A 23346-nucleotide genomic window follows, 5' to 3' on the forward strand; every position below is an offset into this window, starting at 1 on the left:
CATCATAGGTTGGTAAGTTGCTTGAAAAGGTAATCTAAGGTAATGCCATAAACTCCACTTACAGTATGATCTTGAGCACTTTCGTCTGTGACCACAAAAGTGAGACGAGTTTGCATGTAATTATATGATAGACAGTTAGAGCCAGACAGGTTTGTTTACATTTAACAGACAAAAATCATGATTTTATTGAGACACAATTGAACGTAGGCATACATACAGAGGGTGGGTTTAATTAAATAATTAAACAGTGTAAATAACACTACACAAGACCGTTCTCATTCATTCATATTGGTCATAATCAGAAACAATATTACATCACTAATAAAAGAAAAACATGCAGGGGCTCAATAGAAGTGAAGGACATACAATATCTGGTTTCATTTTTTATCCTGTGCAAATATCACAGAAAATAACTAGTGCGATAAATTATATTTTAACCAGATAAAACATATTGACTCAAGGCAAATGTACCAAAATCTTTCCTCACATCCCAACCTAACATCACAGCTATCTGAGGAAAAATAGGCAATCTAATTGTTTCATATATATATTTTTACAATCAAGATAAAATAGTTTATCTTCACATGATTTTTTTACAAGCAGTATTTTAAAGGCATTTCCATGTGCTTGGTTTGTACCCAGACTTACCTAGTTCTTCCCGTCCCCTAATAATAAAAGCATTTGTCCAAACATACCATCATAGATGGTAACGATGTTTGTTAAAGCTTATTTAAATGAGAAATACAGTTGAGTTTCATCCAACCCCTAAGGGTTTAAATGAATTTAGTGATGATTGAAATGATGTAGACCTTGTGAATGCAAATAATTGGATTCCAGTAAAAAATAAATAAAAAAAACCTGGAAAATGACTCAACCATGACTCAAGCAAAAAACGTCATGATTTATGACTACATTTAGTAACAACAATGGGTTAACAACCCTAACCCAACATGAATAACACAGAATAACATGAGAATATTAGCTATAAATTATTTGACACTGCAGCTTTCAGTGGAAACAATGTAGAGAAGTTTCAGGAAAGGCTGAAAACAAAACATAAATGTGCTGAACTCGTCTACTGAGTTTCTGAGGAATCAGCCTGTGGGTGTAGTCTGATATGGAACTGTGTTCAAGATCGGAGAAATCGGATGGTTTTCAAACGGCATCCTTCCCAGTCAACACGAAATATACTTTAACAGAAGATCCAGAATGGCACTCAGTACTAATGAGGTTATGTCTTGGTTTTTCTCTAAACGTCTAAAAGGCCATGTAACTCTCCGACTGTCATGCACGCCCAAAAAAAAGAATTCCTCTTTTAATTCATAAATATTTTCTTTACTAAAATCTAAAATGTACACTTCTCAAGTATTAATCTACTTCTTCATTCAACCATCATCACACGGTCAATCATGAAACACCAGTACAGAAACATTAACATTGATGACTGTTTGAATGCCAGTCTTAATCTAAGCATAGATTTCCATTTCATTCTTGAAAAACCAGACTGCTTGTGGAGTCTCTCTGGCCATGATAAACAGCAGCTTTTCACAGCTACAACTGACTTAGTGCAAAAACTAAAAGGTTGCAGTAAAACATGCCAATGTATCTGCAGTTGATGCAGATATCCACTTACCATCCCACAGTACATCCCGTGGCATCAGTGAGAATACACTTAATGGTAGAATTCATGGAACCTCATTCTAAAACCCCACAGGGTTCACAACAAACCAATATATTTGTGAACATATTACAAATGCTATTTTCTTTGTGGTAGAAAAATATCTCAACACCATAATTAAAAAAAAAGCAGTGATTTTAGTGTCGACACAGAATAAAATATTCACTTTGTCTCCTAGCTCACCTTTAAGAGGAAAAAGTAACATCTACGCCCCTGTTTCTCTACAAGGCATCAGGAACTTTTAGAATCGCTAACACCTTCCCAGCCGCTGCATCTGGGCAACACCAGCTGAGTAACAGAGGTATGGTGAGGGGGCCATAGCCCCGATCACATGAGGGGGCAAGAGCCCCGATCACGTGAGGGGGCCAGAGCCTCCATCACATGAGGGGGCCAGAGCCTCCATCACATGAGGGGGCCAGAGCCTCCATCACATGAGGGGGCCAGAGCCTCCATCACATGAGGGGGCCAGAGCCTCCATCATGTTAAGGGACTCTTCTGTTTACCGCCCAGGATGACTGAAGCTAGAGGTCTCCCGGCTTCTGACTGCAGCTCACGCACACACGCACCAGGTGGTCCCAGCCCCTGGAGGGGACAGGGCGGCGGACTGAGGAGCACTCATCACACACGCCCTGCCCGCAGGCGCGACAGTGGTGCTTGGACAGCTTGGCAGTGAAGAGGCTTTGGCAGTGGTGACAGGACAGGATGTCCTGGTCAGGCACCCAGTAGGCTGGACGCGCAGCATCCCTCACCAGGCCTAAGGACAGCAGGAACACTTCGGATGACTGTTTACGCCGTGACTCACAACATAGCGTGGATATTTGGGAGTTAAAACGGATCTTGTTACTACATTCTAAATAATTTGTTTATCCTCACATGCCACCAGATGGCAGCAGACTTTCCACCTCTCACACTATTACACAATGGTTCTGGAGTGTTTATGGACCTACTCACCCAGTGGGATGTCTATAGCAGTGACCACAGCTCCCAGAGTATGAGTCACAGCTTCTCCAACCTTCCTGGCGAGAGTCCCGCCTTCCTCTTCATCAACCTCCTCCTCCAGGAGCTCTGGAACACAGTCAGATCAGGTAGCTAGGTTACCTCTGCTGCATGCGGCTCCCAGGTAACAGAGACACAGGCAACCTTGCGACACGGTAGCCGGTGCTGTACCTGTGTGTCTCTGCCTCTGCTCAAAGCAGGCGTCACAGACTCTCACAGGAGCCAGGCCCCAGCCTCTCTCAGCGACGGGCATGGCTTTGGAGGAGCAGCCGTCACAGAAGCCCTCTCCGCAGGCGCGGCAGTGGTGCTTAGTGTCGTTATCTTGGAACATCTGGAGGCACTTATGGCATGTCTGGAGCACAGGGGGGACACAACAACAAGGGCTTGTTATTGAGCAGAGGCCAAAGAGGAGGAGCCCTGAGCCAGTTTTATCTTGAGAGCTGCAAACACAGGTTGTGTAAGAGCTTTCAGCCGAGTACCACGTAAGGGCAGTAAACATGAGCAGCTAAGTGTTGACTTGGCTGTTGGATCATGTTAGCATGCGGTGGTGGTGGGGTGGTGCGTGTGTCACTCACTAATATGAGGGAGTTGGGTTTCCAGTAGGCAGGTGCGATCTGATCTGTCAGCCAGGAGGTGACGACCTTGGCAGGCTTCACGCTGAGCTCAGACATGGACTGGGAGATGTAGGTGACTCCATCCAACAGGCGTTGCGCTGCATTACTGTTGTCTTTTAAAAAGCCATCACACTGTGGAAGGAGATCACACTATTGTCAGGTCTTAATTGCTGGGATAAACAGGCTCCCCCAGTGGGCATGTGTGTGTACTGCGGGCCAACAGGCTCCCCCGGTGGGCGTGTGTGTGTACTGCGGGCCAGACAAACCCCAGGCCAGATGTGCTGGATCTCGGTGCGGACCACGGTGTCCACCGGGTCCTGGTTTCCAAACCAGTACTGCCGGCTCCGGTAAATCACACCACAGTTAGGACATTCAATCACATACCTGCAGACGCAGACATGCAGCACAAGACAGATCACGTTACAGAGATGTTTTGCCACAATACATTTCAAAACACTAGCGATGCAAGTCTAGGGTTTCATAACAACATATTTCACAAAATTCTGCAGGTGATTTTAGACTCTAGCTCAAGGCGAGGATCACTGTGGTTATAATTAGAGACTAGTGGTAACTCTAAGCCTGCCGCCTGCCCTACAACATGCCCTGGGTCAGCCCTGCCTGCTCACCCAGACCAGGCGTATCTCGCCAGGCCCAGCCAGGGAGAGTCGGACGAAGCAGATGTCTTGGGAACCACAAGTACCTCTTTCCCTCCTTCATAGCAGGCCTAAACAGACAGGAAACTGGGGTCAGAGGTCACTGAACAGTCAGTGAACAGGTAGTGACGGGGGTTCGAGCCCGGTGATGTCAGCAGGTAACAAGAGACCTGCGCCTGGGAGCCTCCTGCTGATTGGACGGTCAGCTGACCAGGCTTACCTTGCAGGTGTAGATACGGTTGTCGTAGTGGACAGAGTAGCGACAGCGGTGCTTGGCCTCGTGGGACAGACCCTCCCACAGGTGGTTCATGCTGTTCCTGCAGCCCGCCCTGAAGCACAAACAGCAGCGTCACAGGTTACTCACCTGCTCAGCACGTCATCAAAAGGAGCTGGAGAGAGAGAGAGAAACAGAGTACTGACCCACAACTGAGACAGATGCTGGAGCAGGTGAAGTACTCATCAGGAAAGAAGCAGCTGTGAGCTACAAGCTCGTCAGCAATCTCCCCATTGAAGCGTTCGCTGAGTGCCTGTTCAGAGGACACAGACCCATCCTCAGGTGAAACACACCCAACAAAACAACATTTACAAACCTACTTACGTTTCATTTTTAACACACTAGCTTTTCACGTTCAAGGGAACATTCCTAACGTCCAGTTTTCAAACTTGTTTCCCCATGTCATTTATGAACCAAAGGCTCCCGACAGGTGAGGCTGCCTACCTGCAGGGCTTTGAAGATGATGAGGGGAGTGCGAGGGGAGCGGGTGGCGTTGTTGTCCAGGAGCTGCTCCAGGTTGTGGCGTAGGCCTCCGAAGTCCGTGGGCGGAGTAGAGGTGCGCGTGCCGCGGTACTGGATGGAACTGAAGGCCTCAGGGAACCTCCCTAGCTTCCTGAAGCGCTCCACCAGCAGCCGGTCCACAGACTCGGACGACTTGTCTGGATCAACGCAAGCAGATGCAGAAGGGGTTGACCAGTATGGACAGGAAGTGACACGTGCATCCACTAACTGCTTTCGTTCATCCCACATGATACTAATGTATGCTTTTAGCAGACGCAGGAAGCTGAATTATATAAGCACATTACAACAGAGACAGAGAGGAACTGCTTGGCCATAAATTAGACTAGCACAGATTGTTACAATTCTACATTCCAGGCCTTCTTTACACCTGTAATTTTACCAATACCTCAGTGACACTATGAAGACATGCGTGAGACGATTCATCATTCTGATATCTGTGAATTCACTCCTTCAAAGACCACATCAAATGATTGTAGAATTACTGTATAGGCTTAGGCCAGTTCACTGCCCAAACAAACACCAACAGCCAACAGTTGTTGGATCGTGTTGGTTTGGTGTGATGTGCCTGTTGGTGTTTGTTGGGGCAGTGTGAAAATGAGTTATCTTTTCAAACATTACAAACAGCAGAACATCTGAAATGTGTGTTGTTTGTTCGACATTGTTGAGGCAGAATGACCTGTCACCTGACCTCAACACTGACCTGAGCCCAGCAACTTGGTGTGGACGGTCTCATGAAAGATGACCACAGCAGGCCCCAGGGTGGACAGAGGGACATCCAGGCCACACCTGGCTGTGGTAGCCTTCAGCTCCTTGGTAAAATGCTTCAGGTAGGCGTCCGAAGCGTCCCCCAGGAACTTGAAGAGGTCGTCGTGGAGACGGTCGGCGTGGGTGCGGTAGATGATGAGGTCTGAGATGGCGAGCACCTTGAGCAGGAGGCGGGTTCTCTGACCCTGGTTGGAGCTGTTCCCCAGGAGGCCCTCGGTGTCGATCACCACCACCTTGTGGACGGGGTCCAGGGCGGCCCAAACACCCACCGTGCAAGACTCCTGTGTGGGGGAAGTCTTGAACACTTCCCTGCCCATGAAGAAAGTGTGGTTCAGAGTGTGGGACTTGCCTTCTCCCGTGTTGCCAAAGATCGCCACCACCTTCAGTAGTTTGTCAGGAGCACAGTTCAACGTCTTCAAAAACGAATCTTCATCTTTTATCTGTAATGAACGGAACGTTTAAAACAATGTATATGGTATGCAAGATCCTTTAACCTCTGCCCTCTGACAAGGACAGTAGTACTGAACACAGGGTACGAAAAGACCCTCATCGCGTCACCTACCTGCATCTCCTCGTTTTCATCCACAAGGAGGAAACTGGTGGCTTTCTCCAGAAGTTTGGATCTCTGGGATTCGGTCGTGTCTATGAATGTGTTCGGGGGGCTCTCTATCTCCGCGGGGACGGGCGGAGGATAGCTGGTGACGTGGTGCTTCTTCCTGTTTCCTCCGCTGTGGGTGCGTTTCTGACAGTCCTGACACAGGTTGAGTTTGCAGTTTTGGCAGCGAGCCGTCGCCCTGTGCCGTCCTCCGTCCGCGGAGCTTCCACTGCCCCCTTTGCAGCTGTCACAGTAGGGGACGTGACCCGGGCCGATCTGGACCCGCTCGTGGGTCTTCAGACGTTCTTGGCTGTGGAGTTCCTGCTCGCAGCGAACACACTGCAGGCTCTTGCACTCGTCACATTCAAACGCTGCCTCCTCTGAGCCGGCACAGGCGTAGCTCTCCTGACAGATGAGGCTGGTGTTGACTCCCTTATCGGAGGATGAGCCGTGGCCACTCATCGTTTCTCAAACGTGAGGGATTAAACACTGTTATGCTTGCGGGAGTGGTCTGATTGTAATGCCAACTATATCCAATAGGAGACTGAACAAAACTAAAGTTTGTGACCTTAGTGTTATATATGATGTTCCCAATAGACTACTGCATCTGTAAGCTACACCAAAGACTTGATCTAACGAGACTTAGTATATTATAACAGCTGCATGGTATTCTATTGAAATCTTAATTTTCTGTTCCTCTAACAATATCTTGTTTATGAATTAAATGTATGCAGCATAAAGGTGCAAATGTACAATGAGGCAGTAAGATTAGTAGAATGTTTGGTTAATAGTCCTTTTCAAGTCAACATTTCCTGTAAAAACGTTTCTACTTGCACCATCAAAATATGTCCACAACTGAACAAAACAATTTAGCTGCCAGAGTGCAGATGAGGATAACAAAATTGCGGTTAGTTGATTAAGGCAGGTGCCGCTTGCTATCCAAGAGCAGTGGCAAGACGATTAACGTTAGCTGTCTTATTTCCCTGAAATATATAATAATGTGCAAATGAACACAGATGTAGTCCACTTATATCTCTAAACTGGACTGTCACTGTAGTTAGCTAGCCGGAAGAACCCATAGACTTAGTTTACGTTTTCGAAAACGGTAGGCTACTTTTGCTTAGCTGCTTCTCCTAACAGTACGTTGGCAAACCAATTGTGCAAAATGTATCTTGCTAGGTATCTAGCTTGACATTGAAAATTGTTAGCTAACTATTTAGCTAGCTAGTCTAGTGCTATTGATTCCAACAAGCTTGTCAAACAAAGGACAGTCTTCACTTAAGTCAGTAGCTAGGACACACTATTCCAACAAGTTCGACGGACAAAATTGTAAGTAGAGAGACGCAAAATAAGTAACATTAGATAACCCGGCAGGAATAAATTATAGTTGGTCGCCCTGTATGAAATATGCCTAGCTAGCTAGCTGTTAGTCCACAGCAATTTGTCAACAATAACACAGATGGCTTAACAGTATCAAGCCATTCAAGTCAGTCAATGTCCGGAAATCAGCGGGTCCGTTCAAGCACAGACGATACGATGAAAAATGGCACAATTCCGTTGGAGAAGTCTTTAAAAACTGTTCACTTATTGCAAATAAATCCACCTTAGCGTTGTCATTGTTTTGTTCAGAAGCCCCCTCCCTGAATATCTGGGCTATTTTGTTGGCAGGTCAGATCAGCTGATCAGATTATTTTCAGTCATGGGAGGGCAAATAGGGTTCAGGGGATTGTGGGGGTTGTAGTTGACAAAGAATACAAATGTCGGTAGATTTTTGTGGCAGCGGTTTTTATTGAACCACTTGAGCGTTAAACAGTTGAAAAATAGTATGCAAGTTAGAAATTGAGCTACTGACAAATTGCATAATCCCTATAATAAAAATAATATGCATGAATTCTAAATAGAGAAGTCAATTTTAAGATTCCTTCCTTTGTAGCCTGTTGTCTGTTTACTGACACATCGATGGTTTTGTGTCAAGTGTGATAATGTTTGGTGGTTGTAATACAAGATAATACCCAAGGTCAGCTTGTGGATATAGATTACTTGGTCAGCAATTTATTTTTTATTTATCCTTTATCCCTCTTAGTCAGCCAAAGGCATGGCTTAAACCAATTTGCTATGTTACAAAAAGTTAAAAGGAACTACTTTAATGGGAAGGCTTTTCAGATCGAGTCACTAATTTCAATGACCTTTGTCTTGTAAATTGGGACCTCAATGCAACAGCAGGTGACCATTGCCTTGGTTTGAGTTGAGGATGACAAAGTGAATTGAATGCTGTTGGGAGTCCCTGGTCTCCCAGTCTTTCCCTCCATTATTATCAAAGAGTCGACCCCCCTGGAAGAAGGCCTGGGTTTCCCCACTGATCAATTCAAGCCATTGTCACTTACTGTAGCCTATCTAAAGTAGATGTAAACATTTTAATAGTAGCCTGTAAGTCTGTTTCAGTACCTTAATACGTACCCCACACAACTCCTAGACAAAACCACATTTAGACTTAACGTCGCACATTTATTAATCTCTCTATTTGACATGAGACATGTTGTAATTGTGTCAAATATTAACATGAGGGCATTTGACCAAAAATGACAACACAAAATGTAAGACCTCTACAAGAGGCAAATATGACTGGATATATAGTTTCTACACATTCCTAATGACTAAGCCCAGAGTAAAACCATGAGATTTAATATAAATACATGCAGAGTTTGATGGAGATAGCCCAGATATTTGCTTTGCATAGAGAGTTAGGCCTTGCATAGTGTTTACATGTTCCCTGGTAGTGAGCTATGACACCTTTCAAATAAGGATGTCTAAATAGATTGTGTGAATACTAAAATCTTGCCATGATTAATTTAGTGAGAGGTTGTCAGTGGGGGATGGACGCCCTAAATATTCATCAAGCCCTGAGCTGAGGTTTATCAACAGCTCTATAATCCGAGGGAATCTTCATTAAATTAACTCCCTTATGTTCGTGGCACAAATCAACACATTTCTTCAACAGACTCCCACTGATAGTTCTTGAGTGTTTCCGGATCATGCATGACCAATCAGATGAAGCAAAACAACTTCTTCCATCCAACACCTGAGAAAGTCTTAGCCCGGTCCAGGAGTTTTAACTTATGAGCTTTTTTACAAGCCTGGTGCTTTAAAGAGGCACATATGGCTGAGTCGAATGCTTCTTTGAGGTTCTTTTGGGTCAGTGCTGAACATTCTACATATCCTTGCGCGCTTATCTTCTCGGCCAGCGACTCAGCCTGTGAGCGAACCACAGGTTTTACCCTCATCTGATCCAGATCGATGAGAATATTGACATCGTATCTAAGGTCAGACTGTGTTCCTACCAAAACGATTGGACAAACGGGATTGACGGCACGGACTTGAGGGATCCATTTAGTGGCGATGTTGTGGAATGACACTGGGTTGACAACACTGAAGCACAGGATGAACACATCTACTTGCCCGTACCACATGGACCGAAAATGATCAAACTCGTCCTAGAGAAAAAGAGATAAGAATAGTATAAAAACCAGTTCATGTAGTATGAGGAGTTAATACAATCATGAATGTAAACTAACTGAATACTTCTTTCTTTAAGATTTAGGAAACTTATTACCTGTCCAGCTGTGTCCAACAACTGGATTCTAAATGGAATCCCGTCAACGTGAACCAGCCCTAAATGGAAATATACATAAACAGATCATGCATTGAAATTCCCACCACTTTGATCATCTGATTGTGTTTTTGTTTTCGAACACTTACCGGTAAAAACATCAAAAGCCGTCTGTTGATAGCCATTTGGATAACCGTTGGAGATGTAACTCGTGATCATACTCGTTTTCCCCACGGCACCGTCCCCAATCAACATACAGCTAATTGCGTGTTCACTGTTCTTCTCGTGAGCGACATGCATCCGGTGCTTAGCAGGCCTACTGCCAAGAGGCATTTTCGCATTTAGAAAAGATACTTCTGGCTCATTTTTCATGAAGTAGAAGCACGAGCAGGCTCCGCAGAACAACTGCAGGACACCAGAGCGCACATGGTACACTGACTCATTCAGCCAAATTCTATCACCTTCGGTTTAAAAGAACAATGACGACCAATGAGGTACCGGCTTTCGACCGCTTCAATCAGTTGCAAATCACTGTTCACAAATGGGTTTAGCATAGCAGCGCATCCCCCATTCATGTGACTGCTACAGAAACAAAATGATCGGCTACTGGGAATTTAAAGATAAATAAATTAGCATTCTAACAATTGTAATAGCACGATGCTGTTGTAAAGTTATTGATATATATTGGGACTTGGGTTCATTCGGTAAAACCTATTAGAGGCTAAATTAACCTTTCTCATTACCCCCTCACATAAATAACAAAATAGCCTTATGGAAGCCGACTATGAATATGGTGCGCTTTTCTATGTAATTACAGATATTTTACATGGTGATATAAAGTCTGTAGGTGGCAATGTTGTTACAATGTTGGCCTTTCAGCTTGTACAACGGTTTTGTCTCTCCCGGGTCTATAACAGTGTTGGAAGGGCCAACCCTGATCCTATCAACTGGAACACGCTCTGCTGTCTGGTAGGCCTACTTGTGAGTAAAAGTTTCCCTTTAATGCATGTCTGCCTATATTTCTGTCTGCCTATAATGCATGTCTGCCTATATTTAGGGGGGAACACCATTGATCAACTGTGTAGATTAAAGGTGGGCTGTAGGCTATATTTCCTACTTTCTCTATCCCTCTCTTAAATGAATATTTTGACAAGCATATGCGCTTCAAAAAAACCTGAAATTGATTGAAATTGATTGTCGGCATCCATTCCATTTTGCGTTTCCTTTTTGATAAATTTCATCTGGACTTTTTCTTGCTGTCAGTTCCAAGTATGACACGTAAGCATTGGGACAGATGGAACTATTTAGAGGGGAAATGTAAAATTAGACAGCGTTCCTTATCTGTCAGAGCCTGCAGGAAACTGAGGAAGCGTTGTGTTGGAAGGTCTCCACTTCCTGTTTGCCGTTGTTCCTCAACTCTTTCATTCTCTCCCTCTCGCTCACTCCCACCTGCAATGGGAGTGATAGTGAATTTATTCGCCTCCATCGGAAGACAACATCTGGATGCCCTCTTCATCCCATCACCTGGGCCTATACTGTGGTGGTGACTTCAGTGATTCACAAGTATTGTTCCCAAGTCCAAGGTCGATTCCACACACAGGAAGCTTCAGCTGTACATGGATTTGGCGACCACATCATGGCGTTTCCTTTACTCATTGTTCTGGTTGCATCGCCCAAGCTGGACAGTAGAGGGCATTAATACTCTACCAGTTTTCGTACGGACTCGGGCCCAAACAGCCTGTGTACAGTTCAGTTGGTTCATTCAACCCAAATACTTCTCCCAGCCGCCCTGAACCAATTTTTCTCAATCCGGTGTCATGTAAACCCAGTAACTGACACAAGTTCCCATCTTGAAACAATAGAATCTGTGGTGTTAAAAGATTATACGATGTAAGCCAGATCATCGGGGACTAGGAACGTTAAAGGAGAAGTGTCCAGTGTGACAGTGATAAAGAGATAAACAAGTCATTTGCATATGTGGGGTACGATTTCTGTCATAATGCTGGTGGATAGGCTTCATACTGATTTGCATACTGGTTTGCCCACATTGCCAAGTCCATAGAACGACAGGGATTAGCAGAGGATGCTGTTATCCATGAGATCTAATGGGTCTCTCATTCCCCGCACACACACACACACACATAATGGTATACTAGTCAAACACTTTCTATCAAGGGATTCAGTGACCTGCCTTTTATGATGTGAGACAGTGGCCTGCCTCTTATGATGTGAGACAGTGGCCTGCCTCTTATGATGTGAGGCAGTGGCCTGCCTCTCACAATGTGAGAGAGGGAAGTCAGAGGGGAGTGGCAGGAGAGAAGCCGGTAGTGGGTTAGGGTTAGAGAAGTGTGTTCCACAGGCCTGCTCACCTCCAGACCCCTGGAGCCAGGACACATGCCCCTCCCTGCCCACCTCCAGACACCTGGAGCCAGGACACATGCCCCTCCCTGCCCACCTGCAGACCCCTGGAGCCAGGACACATGCCCCTCCCTGCTCACCTCCAGACACCTGGAGCCAGGACACATGCCCCTCCCTGCCCACCTCCAGACACCTGGAGCCAGGACACATGCCCCTCCCTGCCCACCTCCAGACACCTGGAGCCAGGACACATGCCCCTCCCTGCCCACCTCCAGACACCTGGAGCCAGGACACATGCCCCTCCCTGCCCACCTCCAGACACCTGGAGCCAGGACACATGCCCCTCCCTGCCCACCTGCAGACCCCTGGAGCCAGGACACATGCCCCTCCCTGCCCACCTCCAGACACCTGGAGCCAGGACACATGCCTCTCCCTGCTCACCTCTCCCTGGCTCCTTCTGGCAGACTGGTTCCCATCACACTGTCGGATCTCCCCTGTCCTTCACTCCTGATTCTGTGTTGACTCAGATAGGACTCAGGTGGCAGCGACTCTTTCCATTCTTTCCTGTCAGAGAGGAATTTGTGTTCTGTTTTTAATAGATTTTTACAACCAGCTCTGTTTCATTTGGGGATGTTGTTGATGCTTGAATCAAAGCTTGGTTTGTAAGGAAAGCCAAGCCAGTCTGTATCCATCCATTTACTACTGACTGTGTTCCTGCTCCATCACACCTGGCAGGGGTCCAGGAGGAGGGGGGCTAATCCCACCCTCCTACAGATGTCCATAGGGGGCCTGGCCTATGCTCCAAAACTGTCACAAACGACCCATCTATCAGCCTGTTGAAGAGTCACAGTACATTAAATAACTATCCCCTTTTGAGTTCCTTCATCGTTTGAAGAGGAAAGGATGGGCTGCCTGTAGAGTACAGCAGGGCTGACTGCTCCTGAAGAGCTACCCTCCAGAAGGTTTTCGCTCCAATTCCAGTTATGACAAACAAGATCTAGCTTCTCAGCCAGATCATTATCAGAATCATGTGTGCTGGATTAGGGATTAGTGTTGGAATCAAAACCTTCAAGACAGTAGCTCTCCAGGAACAGGGCTGGGCAGCCCTGGATTACAGTAACATGCCACTGTAAATCTTAGAGTCTTAGAGAGCTTCTCATAACTCATAGTTATGTTACAGTGCTGTTCCTGGGTGAACACAAACCATCTGTCTCAATGTGTCCGGGCCACGGCCCTGTCAGTTTCCGTCTCCACTTTGAAAGCGGTGGGCTGGTGGTGTAACTGTAGTCTTGTGTTTGGAGGGTCCTGCGGTCCCCTGGCCCCCGTGTCAGCGTCGTCCTGCTCCAGCAGAGCATGTCCTGGAACACCTCCCGAACTCAGGGATCAGCTGACCCTGCTACAACACTCTTGTAGCAGCAGAGGGAAGCTGAAATCCCTTTCTCTCTGTCAACACCTTCACTCTGTCTTGGGTTCTTCTCTGATCTATGCTGCTCAAGGATGATTGGCTAGTCATGGTTCCTTCAGTGGAATATCCTGTTCCAGATATTTTGGAGTGGGTTTTTTTCCACGGTTTAGTGTCAGATTACATGTTGGGGTCATCAAAGGTTGTTTTCCTCTTGATTCTCCAGAGTTATGACCGTTCCCTCCAATACCCTCAGACCTGTTTACTTTCTTCATGGTATTCAACGAGCTTGATAACAACATCAATGAAAATCTCACACTTTCCTTTTTGAACGTGTCATTTTTCTCTGTATTTGGATGCAATCAGCTCAACATCAATCCAAGCCTCTGGTCTTTTAAGATTTAATCAATGTAAACAACTAAAAAATGTACTTCAATAGACAATTTACTAACAAATGTGTTTCCTAAGCACTCAAGACAAATACGTACCATGTGGACTTGATTCCTGCCAAAATGTGGTGATTTTATTAATCACCTCAGGAAATAACTTTCCTGCTAAAATAGACTGATAACGAGAGTGATTCCAAGAAGAAGAAAATTGTTGTTTATGAAGCCTGTTTATTTTGATTTGGACACCATTTGAGGATTATGGGTATTTTTGGGTCACTTTTCTTTGGGACTGAAAATGCATCGGACATTGGAGATTGTATTTGACTTGAACAACTAATATACAATTCAAGAACATTCACCGTATCAAGGATAGAACGGCTCTGTAACAGAATGGGTAAATATATATTCTTAAAACACAAGATAGAAATCTTATCAACCAAACATCAAAAGGCATTCCATTAAAGACCAGATGATTCCAGTTATTATTTAACACAAAATTAGAGTAATTAAACTCCACAGAAATGTTGTTTACTCAGTTTTACATTTAGATCCTTTTGGGACACTTCTAAGGGAGATTTGGTCCAAACAACCTTTTAACCTGTGAATCAAAGATAGTTCTGGATCAAAGCTGTTCACTTTGAAGACTCTTATCGTCAGCAGACAGACTGCTGGATGAAAGTCACACCTCTTCAGTAGCTGTCAAACCTGTCCACAGCTCACGACGCCACACATGCTCTGAAGCCAAGAAGGGTTTCAAAGACCTGTTTGCACATGTTTTAACAATGCTGAGGTTGTCAGCATCTGCTGTGCCTGTCCCTTTTTCAAGGTCATCAGGCAAACCGGATGACTTTGCTTTAGTATGAACCTTAGGGGTCGCTTTGGGTCAAGAAAACCGAGCTGTAAATAAAATTCATGATTGTTATTGTTATTTCATATTCTGAAACAATGTGATGAATCACCCCGGTGACCCAGGTACAGAATTTCTGACCAGACCCCCCCGCCTTCCCAGAAGCTTGTCCGAGCTCTCACACTGAGAAACTCGCTGAACGGCAGAACGGCAGTGTGTGTGCAACGATTTAGGAAGAGCACAAGGTAAACAGGAAGAATCCTGCGTGTTCTTCAATCCAAAAATATGAAACAAAATGATACGTTTCTACATGAAACTATTTCACAAATCTTCAACAGTATTCTCAGCTGCATGCAGGGATCCAATCAGTTTAGTTTAATGAGTTGTTGATGAACTGACATTACCAAGTGAGTTGAATACTGATAACATAGACATGTGGACTGAAAAAAAGGCTTTTGTGTTTGATAAAGTAATTAGGACTCTCCGCACATCAACACAGATCCTTTCTCACAATGGCCCAGCATCTACATCATTGTCTGCTGTAAAGGAGACTTAGAAACAGTGGAAAAGCATTGAGATCCGACCCCTGTTAGTCTGTGGGAAAAACGGTCTCCCCTTCCTGTTCCCTGAGAGTAAACGCTGTCCAGAAAAATAGCAGGAAACCACCATGGCCTTTTGATATTTGCTAAGTGAGTCAGAGTAGTACATAAGTGTTTACAGTCCGCCTACAGTACAACAGAGCTGTCCGTCTCTATCATGCCCACGATCTCTGCTCTTTGGTAAATACCCCTGCAGGGAAACGCTAACTCAGCAGGGATTATAAGTATGTGTTCATTGAGCAGATGCTTTCATCCAAAATACATTCGATGTTACATAGGCCTAAAAGTTGTGTATTCCACGTGTGTGTGAGGGTAAGGGGTCATACTTACATTCAAATGGAGTTATGACACTTTTTAATGAGTAGAAATGTTCTAGTCCATCTGGGACAGCAATACTGTCTCAATGTATGGATATGAATTATGCTAGCATGCAGCAGCGCTCCAGGCTAGCATGTTATCACCAAACCACGAACAAAGTCTTTCCACTTTGTCTCTCGGCAACAACATTCCTTATCCTCGTCTCGTCTTTTTTAGCGTTGCTCCCGGCCAACACATCCAGCAGGGGGCGCTATTGCCTGATTCCTGTCGGATGATCCTCAATCTGCTCTGAAAGACAACAAGTTGACTCAAGCAGTTTTTTCTCCGTTTCAGCACTGACTGGTTTGTGTTGACAACCAACACAGCGCGATATAGATGAGAGAGTGAGATAACGTCCCTCACCAAGCTGGATGACCATACAGTGGTCAGACAGTGTTGTCATGCTGCCTGGGGCTTCACTGTGGACTGCAATGCAAACAAAGAGCATGTGTTTACCAACCCACAGCCCCCTGCCTCAATAGTTTTGATTACTACACACTACACTACTTCATGTTGATTTGATTCCCTCAGCACCCCCCCCCCCCCCCCTCCCCCTCCCCCCCCCCCCCCCCCCCCCCTCCCCTATCAGTGACAGCTGAGTCTTTTGAGGGATGATCTCACTGAGCCATTTCACCCCAGGGCCCAAACACCCTTCAGCCAGCCTGGTGGGCCAGGGTGTGCCTGAGTAAAAATGAGATTAGGGAAATGAAATTAAGAGCGTTGAAAGGGCCATACCACAGGGGTGGGCCTGGCTGACCAAGCACTGGACAGCTCTCTGGCACTGGGTCTAATTGGGTCAGACCAGGTTCAGACCCCAGTCCTGGCTCACACTGATTGGATTACGGGATCCAGAGGTTGTTAATTTGGTTGTGTGTGGATGAGGATGACCACTCACGGTGAATAACGGATGTATAAGGGCTTTCTCAATGTGATGATGATGGATAAATGTATGATTTGGATTTTTGCTGCGGTTTCTGTTACAATGCATGCATTTTTTCTGTTACAACACAGCGACTAATTGAAAGTAATATAACAGCATGTGTGGCTCTGTTGCTTATAAAAAAGAGCAGGCATCTCAGGAATGAAGCTGTGTGTTTTCCAGACTGCTTCGTCACAGCCCCTAACTCGTCTCCAGATATCCCTGGAACACAAGATGATTTCAATCTTTTCACATTTTTTGGAACTGTTCTACAATGTTGCTGAGTGTGATTGAGCTCATCCGCTGAGTGCTCAGAGATGGCAGGTTTACTGACCGGTCGTTAGCCTTTTTGATGTGTCATTAGCCTGGCTGGCCTCCTGTGTTGTGGGGATCCTTCTGACCCTGATGGGCTGATGTCCAGGGGGGGAGGGGGCCTCTGGGAGGTCAGCTGGGTCTGAGTGGAGGGGTCTGACCTGGGGGGCTGGCTCTTGTATCAAGGGGCAGGGGGCTTAAGTGTCCGGAGTCCATTAGGGCCCTAATCGCTTTCTCTTTAACGTACTTTGGGGGCGACCTTTAGGCCTCTGCTGACCGCACTGTGGGTGAAAGGTCAGGGTTCAGTCTGGGTACCACATTAGCATGCAGGTGGATCAGCGGGGCCAAAGGGTTTGGAGAGTGCGTCCTCTGTTCTGCTCAGCAAGAGGCTGAGGACTGGGATCTTTGTGAGGATGTGACCTCATGTGAGGATGTGACCTCATCCTCCACGTCTCCTCACTGTGCACTTTCAATGTGATGTGTGTGTCCTGGGTGTGTTCTGAGTGTGTTCTGGGTGTGTGTTCTGGGTGTGTTCTGGGTGTGTTCTGTGTGTGTTCTGTGTGTGTGTTCTGTGTGTGTTCTGTGTGTGTGTTCTGTTCACAAGACAATGGCTGGGTTTCCCTCTTTCAGGGATATAACCTCAGATAGGGTTTTAGACAGACAGAAGGGATATAACCTCAGAGAGGGTTTTAGACAGACAGAAGGGATATAACCTCAGAGAGGGTTTTAGACAGACAGAAGGGATATAACCTCAGAGAGGGTTTTAGACAGACAGAAGGGATATAACCTCAGAGAGGGTTTGAGACAGACAGAAGGGGCACAAAACCAAACAGAAGGTTATGATCAAATTCAAAACCATTCTCTAAATCTAAGTCGTTATTAAGACTTGAGGGTTTAATGCAACTTTCACATGGTCTCTGTCTTCTGCATGAAGAGATTCATCTCATCTAATTTGATTTGTTTTGATTTTGTCTTTAATGTCCACTTACAGTGAGGCCTGGCGTGTGAGATAATGGGGAGGGTCAGGGATGATGGTATGGTCTGTGTCAAGCCTCTCAGGCCATGCTGTGGCTTAGTGACCCCAAGGTCACTGTTTCACTCTTCACCTCTCCAAGGACTGCCGACAGAGCCTTTGTGAGGGTCTGTTTATTGATTGCTTCGCCCTAATCATCAAGTCCTTCAGAGCTGTTAGGCTGACAGCTTACTACATTCTGGAAGCTGTATAACAGTCCTCATTCATCATTCATACGTAGACCAGCATGTCCAGATTACCTCCCTCGGAGCCTCTGCAAGACGAAGGCTGTTGAGAAACTTGAGACCTGTAGCTTCAGCAGTAGCCTCGTAGACACGTGTGTGTGTGTGCTTCATTCAGCTAGGCTTTTAGTCAAGACTGACATTACTTACACTTGTATATTGTGGACATTCTTCTTTTGTTAGGTAATGATTCTATTTGGACTGCAGACTGGATACTTAACAAACAAAACATGGGTGAAGGTTTGAGTCAGCAGGATTTGGCACCTAATTGTAAAGAAACAGGGTGAGTTTCATGAGTCATCTGATTGATAGTTTAACCTCTCATGTGAGGATATTCAAAGCTCTTCACAACAACAATTACCCAAACACAGAGTGGTAGTCAAAGCCGACTTAGAAGTGTTGGGATGGGTTCTATTCCCAGGTTCTCTCCCCCCTCCTGTGAACATGTTCACCTCGTCTCTCATAAAGCCATGTTTCCTGCCACAGCTTCACGGCACTGAACTTTCACCCAGTTATAAGCAGACTCTTTGCAACCTCGACCGGGCTTAAAAAAAATCAATAAATGTAGCCATTCTGGTTGGTTGCGCACGTGTTTCTGTAACGTGATCAAACTCCAGAGACGCAGGCTAGGGAAGCCCTTCTCCTGCCCCTTCCTCTCCTCACTGCTCCTCTCACACCTGTGTGGGTGTCTACCAGGGACAGAATGTACTCTCGCTGAGGGATTCGTGTGTATTCGTGAGGACACTCCAGTAAACAGATCCCTCCCACCGCTGGAAGAGCAACACGCTCTGTTTAGATGACAGCAATTCATCCCAATGTCAACACACTGTGTGAATTCTGCACAAGGAGCAGGACTTGCTGGTTAGTCATTAAATGTTTCTTCACAACCTCAGCCTGTCACCCACAGACCAGCTGACTGGTGTACCGTGCTTTTAAACACCCAACTTTAACCTATGATATAACTGTACCGTTACTTTTACGGTTGGCTTTTAAGAGGCAGGAATGTTTCTACATTAGAGTTCTGACGAGATTACCTTTGTTCTGTTCTTTATAAAGGAATGAAAGTTTGTCTTTCAGTTTAGTAAAAATACGATATAAATATGGATGGTCTGGTGTTTTTCTGCTACCGGACTTTTAAAGTATATTAGATGCATAGTCATGGTATTCATTTGGAACTGTGCCATGAACATAACTGTTCTTCACCATATAGGAGTCCACCGGTGAGATCATGTACAGTGATACCTGTAACAGGAGACTTTGATTTATGTGCTCTGCATGCTGTGAGTGCACGTGCTGAAAACTGTTTGTGTAAGAACAAATATTTGATCCTAACACGGAACCTTCTTGGAAGCCGCTTGTTAAAAAAAAATTGCGGCCACAAAAATGTTTTAATGTTAAACAAAGTAGTGGCTTATACTAAAAGGTCTAGTAAAGATTTTAGTTTCAGAACTTTTATTCAAATGGATTCGGAATGAGAAAGAAAAAAATACACAAAAATAATAACTTTTATAAAAAGTTAAATAAACATGTTAAAACACAATGCTTTGAGCGACACAATAATCTTCACAAGCCTCTACAAATGGAACAGTAGATTACCTACATCTCAAACAGTTTAAAACAGATACAGTCATACGGCATGTACATGTTAAAAACAAGCATGTACAATCATATTCTTCAAGACTTCAAATGGACTTTAAAACAGTACCGCATGTTCAATTCAAACAACATTCAGGAGAATAATACAGTGCCAAAGTCCATCAAGATTGGACATGTAACAATATCAAATATTATTGTTCCTCAACAACCATGTAAGAGCTTATTGTCAAACGGTACGAGTCTTTATTTTGCAACAGAAAGTCAGAACGCCTATACAGACCTTCTCACTAAATAAACTGTACATCTGTTATCATTGCACTTTCAGCATGTAACCGACAAACTCATCTATCAATCTCACAGGCATTTATAACCACAATCATTCAAACAAAAAAAGCACGGACGACATCAACCCTGTTTAAGAGCGGAGCGTCTCATGCTGTCTTCACAGTAGTGTTGTTGATGTGGTGGGACTGTCTGGAACAGTGGCGTCCGGCTGCCAAAAGTGTCCAGCCTGACGTCACAGCAGGTGTCCAGCCTGACGTCACAGCAGGTGTCCATCCTGACGTCACAGCAGGTGTCCTGACGTCACAGCAGGTGTCCTGACGTCACAGCAGGTGTCCAGCCTGACGTCACAGCAGGTTGGCCTCTTCAGCTGAGAGCAGGAGGGCCAACGCCGCCGCCTCGATGGAGAACAGGTGATCGTCCTCGACCTCGGGACAGCACAGCCTCATGAAGTCAGCCAGGCGGAGGAGGTACTCGATGTTGTGGCCCGTGTTGCCCCTGCTGGTGGCGATCTGGGCCGCGATTTCGGACGGGGTGGCGGGCCCAAGGTAGATGGGGTTGTCTGAGGTAGCGAGGTACACCAGGGCCAGTATCTTACCCTGGCTCTTCTCTCTAGGAGAAAACTCCACCATCTTGGTGACGTAGCCCCCTAGCACGGCCTCCCTCACATGGAGGTACTGCAAGCCCTCCTCCACCTGGGAATCAGTGACCTCGTACGCAACCCCCCAGGTGCAAGCCTGTGGAGGACAGGAAGTGGACGTCAGAGATTTTTTAGCGGTAGAGACAGAATTAACTCTGATCAAATATTGTAGACATTATGAATGAAACATTGACTGATTTGGTTTGAAATTTCATTTTGATCATTGCCTTGATGCAAGAAACAGGACTGAGTTCCTAGAAGCATTCAGTAGTTTAATTAGCTTGAGGTTTAAATACTGAAAGTTGTTGTCAGACTGTCCACTTACATCATGATCCTCCACCAGAGTGACAACTCTTCCAGGCTGGAAAGAGAGAGCAGACATCAGTATAAACCTTAAAAACATCCAGAAAAATTTTACTCTCGCCTTAAGCCAAAAATGTGGCTGCAGTTTGACCAACTGAAACCACATATTTAAAAGTAAAACCTTACCATGTCTTTGTCTCCTCGATGGAAATTATCTCCATGCCAGAAGCGCCTCTTATATCCCTTAATATAGCCGACTTTGCTCCTCATGAATTTGAAGTCTGGTTTCCAAACTAAAGAGCCATATCCGAAGATCCACAGACTGCTTTTCTCTGCAATAATGTCCTGGAGCTTCATCGCGCTGCGCTTCGTTGACAGCCAGATTTAAAAGTGCAAATGGATGAGTTTTTGTGAAGCAACTCCGATTTGATTAATGATGGTCACTCTGCTTTCTTATGCATTCCAATGCACTAGACTTGGCACAATTTCTGTTTTTTTACAATCCCCTATTTTCAAGCATGACTCCAGAATGCCAAGTCATACTCGTGCTTATTCTGTCGGCGTATTTCAGGACGGCTCGTTCTCTGTGCTCACAGGACACTTCAATGTCCCAGCTACTTTATCTCAGTGGTGCAGACACGTGTACTTGTTGTTTGGAACGCTACAGTACGGGACGTTCTTGGCCAATGGTATCCTAGAAGAGGCTGTCCTAGATGTAACGAAACCAATCCCATCCCACTCGCGAGCATGGCAGTGCAGGAGAACTGTCAGGCAACGATTTACAGTTTCGCTTGTTTTATTTGACTCGACAAAAACAGACATAGGCCCAACATGAACCCACACACACACTCGCGTGCAAAGTTTTAGTTAACGGGTTCGACCCGTGTCCAAAATGGTTTATTTATTTCACGTTATTTTCACGCGATGATTGAACCACGATGCACCGTTGATCGCAAAGGAAGTCGCTCAATATATGTAAAACTTTGTGTAACACTCAGTACGATCAGTGTTTAAAAAAGATAGGAGTAGGTTTTGGTTTCGTACAGTGTTTATTTTTCTATAAGAACGTTTTGTATATAAGCTATCTGGTATTATTACTGTCACGACATCCCAGTCAATCGAAACTTGTCACTGTATTAGCTCCCGCTATATCCTTGAGTGTCTAACGGGCAGTGGTATCTCAGTAACAAATCAGATTAACTATATATAGCGGCATTAGCTTGACACAATACGTCCCAGTACTTCTAAAGCTCATTGCGTCAGCTCCTCTTTAGATGCATCTCTGTGGCTGGACATCTTATAAACCTGTAAAAGCACGTTCCTTTCCCTCTGACCTGTTAGACTATTTGGTATTGGGTTGGGGGAACACAAATATCAAACAATAATGGCCGGAATTTGAACAGTTTCAAGCAAGAATTGTAAGAAAAAGCTTTATGACATGAGTTCAATGCTTCATTATGATTTCCAAACAATGGAGCATAGCCACTGTCAACATGTTCTATATTTGTGTGGTATGCAACATGACGTTTTAGTCTCTGTTATACTGAGGGCATCTCATGTATAATTTACTGCCCCCAAGTGTTAACTCTTGACTTTACAACATGAAGTGATGGGTTACGGGACACCTCTGTCAACATTTCTAATGTGTTCCTCATTGGCGAAAATCTGCCTTACATTTTTGGGGGGACAATTATATGACATTTTCTCAAGAGCAATTCCTGAGGGGACACACAAAAATTACTGTTGTAGCACATAGCCCACATTGTAATATGTTAAATGGATATTATTAATATGATTTAAATGTCCTTATGTTTACAGTGATTTATTGGGGGGGACAAATCCTATTTTCCCCAGGATGGGGGGGGTCGTGTCCCCCCTGGGATTTCTGCCTACGGTCTTCCTGTACCCTTATTCTTGGATTTTATATCCGCAATTATCTTGTATTATCATATGTATTATTTGAAGAAAAAGGTTAGAACCCTGGATGCATACTAATATCCATATTGATTCTGATAACACACTTTTAGAGGCATTATGATATGTAGAATGTTGATAGCTGGCGCATTTTACATTTGAATCAGACAGGAAGCAGGAAATGATGTCACGTGGTCACAAACAGGATGCTTTGATTGTAACAATGAAAACGCGTGGCTTTGTGGTTGGTGTCCGAAAGCAAACAAGAATATGGAAAGGACAAATGTTTAGGTGATATTGTTAGCAGAATAAATACAGATGAATGAGTGAGATTGAATGGTAGGTGGGTAGGAATTGGGGAAGTAAGCATAGAAAAGACATCTTCAAAGATGTCCTGGCAGCCTGGGGCAGACTCAGTCAGAAGACAGTGGTCTGAGGGGTGGAGGTAGGTGGTTACGTCCCTGTTTAGA

At 45.0% G+C, this 23346-nt stretch overlaps 3 protein-coding genes across 3 annotated transcripts; all 3 read right to left on the reverse strand.

The window, feature by feature from the left end:
• Positions 1-160: 160 nt before the first annotated feature.
• Positions 161-7790, reverse strand: LOC124486515 (zinc finger FYVE domain-containing protein 1-like). Its single transcript, XM_047048173.1, has 11 exons — positions 6065-7790; positions 5438-5942; positions 4660-4874; positions 4362-4468; positions 4162-4270; positions 3915-4012; positions 3555-3672; positions 3250-3420; positions 2846-3026; positions 2630-2743; positions 161-2432 (listed from the first exon to the last, which is right to left on the reverse strand). The coding sequence occupies exons 1-11, from the start codon at positions 6557-6559 to the stop codon at positions 2200-2202; spliced, it is 2346 nt and encodes a 781-aa protein (XP_046904129.1). The 5' UTR covers positions 6560-7790; the 3' UTR covers positions 161-2199.
• Positions 7791-8310: 520 nt separating this feature from the next.
• Positions 8311-10458, reverse strand: LOC124487527 (rho-related GTP-binding protein RhoV-like). Its single transcript, XM_047049916.1, has 3 exons — positions 9854-10458; positions 9708-9766; positions 8311-9588 (listed from the first exon to the last, which is right to left on the reverse strand). Exons 1-3 carry the CDS (start codon positions 10074-10076, stop codon positions 9142-9144), a joined length of 729 nt encoding a protein of 242 aa, XP_046905872.1. The 5' UTR covers positions 10077-10458; the 3' UTR covers positions 8311-9141.
• Positions 10459-19628: 9170 nt separating this feature from the next.
• LOC124487651 (glutathione-specific gamma-glutamylcyclotransferase 1-like) lies at positions 19629-21770 on the reverse strand. Its single transcript, XM_047050072.1, has 3 exons — positions 21149-21770; positions 20985-21020; positions 19629-20756 (listed from the first exon to the last, which is right to left on the reverse strand). The coding sequence occupies exons 1-3, from the start codon at positions 21317-21319 to the stop codon at positions 20367-20369; spliced, it is 597 nt and encodes a 198-aa protein (XP_046906028.1). The 5' UTR covers positions 21320-21770; the 3' UTR covers positions 19629-20366.
• Between the last annotated feature and the right edge of the window lie 1576 nt (positions 21771-23346).

Source organism: Hypomesus transpacificus, chromosome 3, assembly GCF_021917145.1.
Source record: "Hypomesus transpacificus isolate Combined female chromosome 3, fHypTra1, whole genome shotgun sequence".
NCBI lineage: Eukaryota > Metazoa > Chordata > Actinopteri > Osmeriformes > Osmeridae > Hypomesus > Hypomesus transpacificus.